The 2,487-nt window shown below is 49.4% G+C and overlaps 1 protein-coding gene across 1 annotated transcript; it reads left to right on the top strand.

Moving 5' to 3' along the window:
* Positions 1-207: 207 nt before the first annotated feature.
* On the top strand, positions 208-2,070 carry LOC103639268 (probable protein phosphatase 2C 32). The gene is made up of 3 exons (XM_008662028.4): positions 208-772; positions 901-1,242; positions 1,420-2,070. Exons 1-3 carry the CDS (start codon positions 296-298, stop codon positions 1,765-1,767), a joined length of 1,167 nt encoding a protein of 388 aa, XP_008660250.4. The 5' UTR covers positions 208-295; the 3' UTR covers positions 1,768-2,070.
* The last annotated feature ends 417 nt before the right edge of the window (positions 2,071-2,487 follow it).

Genomic DNA, 2,487 nt, shown 5'->3' with positions numbered 1-2,487 from the left:
TTAATTCCAAGGAATCAAACGCAGCGTGAGAGGAAACATAAAACATTTATAAAACAGCATGTCGTTTGTTCCTATCCCCGTTGACTATGATAGCACAAAGTCCATTCTTCTCCTTATCCATACTCTCCCGTAGGCGCGTCCACCGCAAGTCCGCAACGCGTGCTGGTCTGTCACCCGTATATAATCCCCTTTTCAAATGGCCATTTTCCGCAATCAGAAACCAGTCCTCTACTTGCTAGGAGGTGGTTACCCGAAAACCTACCCCCGCCGCCTTGGCCCTTGGCCTCACGTCACGATGTCTTGCACGGTGACCATCCCGAACTCGCCAGTATTCTCGCCTTCACGCCGCCCGCTGTCCTGCAAGGCCGCTCCCGCGTCGCCGGAGCCCGCCGTCGCCGTCTCCGCCTCTTCCGCGGCGCCCGCGCCCGCGCCCGCCGCCGCCGGCTCGCCGCTCCGCCCCTTCGCGCTCCGCGCGCTGCTCCGGGAGGAGGTATTCCCGTCTCCATCGCCCCAGCTGGCCTCTGCCGCAGCGGTGGCCTCGGTACCAAGCGGGGCCGTGCTGAAGCGGCGGCGACCTGCGCCGCTCCTTGTGCCGGCGTCCGGCGCGACTGCTGCTGCTGCGGTGGCTGCCGTGGAGGCAGATCCGACGAACGAGGTGGAGGAGGAGGGGGAGGAGTTCGCAGCGTACTGCCGGAGGGGGAAGGGGAGGAGAAGGGTGGAAATGGAGGACCGGCATGTGGCCGAGGTCGCTCTCGGCGGAGATCCCCAAGTGGTAATCTCGATTGAAAATCTCTCTGACTCTCTGTTTCGATGTGTGTACTTTTCTCGTGTTTTTGAAGAAAAAAAAGAACACAACTAAAGACGAACTTGAAACTTAATCGATTGATTCCATATGCTCAGGCGCTCTTTGGTGTATTCGATGGTCACGGGGGCAAAAATGCGGCAGAGTTCGCTGCGGAGAACATGCCCAAGTTTTTGGCCGAGGAGTTCAAGAAGGTGAACGGCGGAGGAGAGATCGAAGGAGCTGTCAACAGGGGTTACCTCAAGACGGACGAGGAATTCCTCAAGAGGGACGAGAGCGGGGGCGCGTGCTGCGTCACAGCCGTTCTCCAAAAGGGTGGTCTGGTCGTCTCCAACGCTGGAGACTGCCGTGCGGTGCTCAGCCGAGCAGGGAAAGCAGATGTGCTCACCTCGGACCACCGGGCCTCCCGGGAGGATGAGAAGGAGAGAATTGAAAATTTGGTATGTACAGGATGTCGTAGCCCTACTCCTTTCTTTTACAAACTCTGCTAATGCAATTGAAAAATGCATCATAGCTGTGTCGGCTAGATGATTGAGCAAGTAATTAACAATTGAGAATACATGAACTATACACTGTTGTTCAATCTCGCTTATGTGCTTTACTCATTTGCTTTTCAGGGTGGATTTGTGGTGAATTACCATGGGACATGGCGAGTCCAGGGTTCCCTGGCAGTGTCTAGGGGCATTGGGGATGGACACCTAAAGCAGTGGGTTGTGGCTAACCCAGACACTAGGACGCTCCTCGTCGACCACCAGTGCGAGTTCTTGATACTTGCTTCTGATGGCCTATGGGATAAGATCGATAATCAGGAGGCAGTAGACCTTGCACGTCCTCTATGCATTAACAATGACAAGACCTCTCGCCTGGCTGCCTGCAGGATGCTCACTGAGACGTCGATTTCCAGGGGCTCAACTGATGATATCAGTGTCATGATTGTGCAATTGCAGAAGTTTTCAAGTTCCTAACTTAATTGGAGAAACTTGACCAAAACTCTAGGCATTAGCACCAACAGACTGGTGGAAGGCAGGACTTTGCTGGCTAAAGTTTTCATGAGTCAGCACTATTTTTGGCTGTTTAACATCAATTCTTTGTCATAGAACCATTTGTTTTATTATTAGATGTAATTAGATCTATTTGATTCATTCTTTGACAATATTTATTGAAATAATGCGGGGTGATCTCTCCATGATCGATTGACTGTAAAAGGCGATTTGCCTATGTAAATACAATGATATATTCTATCATAGAAACTTACTGTGTTTTCGTTTTGTTGCCTTTTTTATCCAGAGAACACTAACGGCATTTGTACTAAATACAATAGACAAATCTCTTTTGAACTTTTAAATTTAAATGTATTAGATTTTTTCCGCACCTCTTCTCATGTTGCCATTTTTTCACCAAACATCATAAGTTTGGCCTTATGTGAAGAAGATAACCTTTCTTCTATAAACTTAGCTTCTATGCTCAAGTCTTATAATCAAGACAACTATATTTTCCCTTTTTTCAGGTGTCAGCCTTGGACAATATTGCTTACGGGAGCTGTTGCGTTTGCCTGTATTTGGGTGCTTATCCAATCTGTTGTAATTATTGCTGAGGTTTCTTTTGTAATATGTGCATGGTGGTACATATTTCTCTACTACCACGGTCCTACCCAAGGTTTTGCGCATCGTTTTTTCTAACAATTT

Source organism: Zea mays, chromosome 9 (genome assembly GCF_902167145.1).
Source record: "Zea mays cultivar B73 chromosome 9, Zm-B73-REFERENCE-NAM-5.0, whole genome shotgun sequence".
NCBI lineage: Eukaryota > Viridiplantae > Streptophyta > Magnoliopsida > Poales > Poaceae > Zea > Zea mays.
Note: the sequence above shows the minus strand (reverse complement) of the source record. Positions and strands in the feature narration are given on the sequence as shown.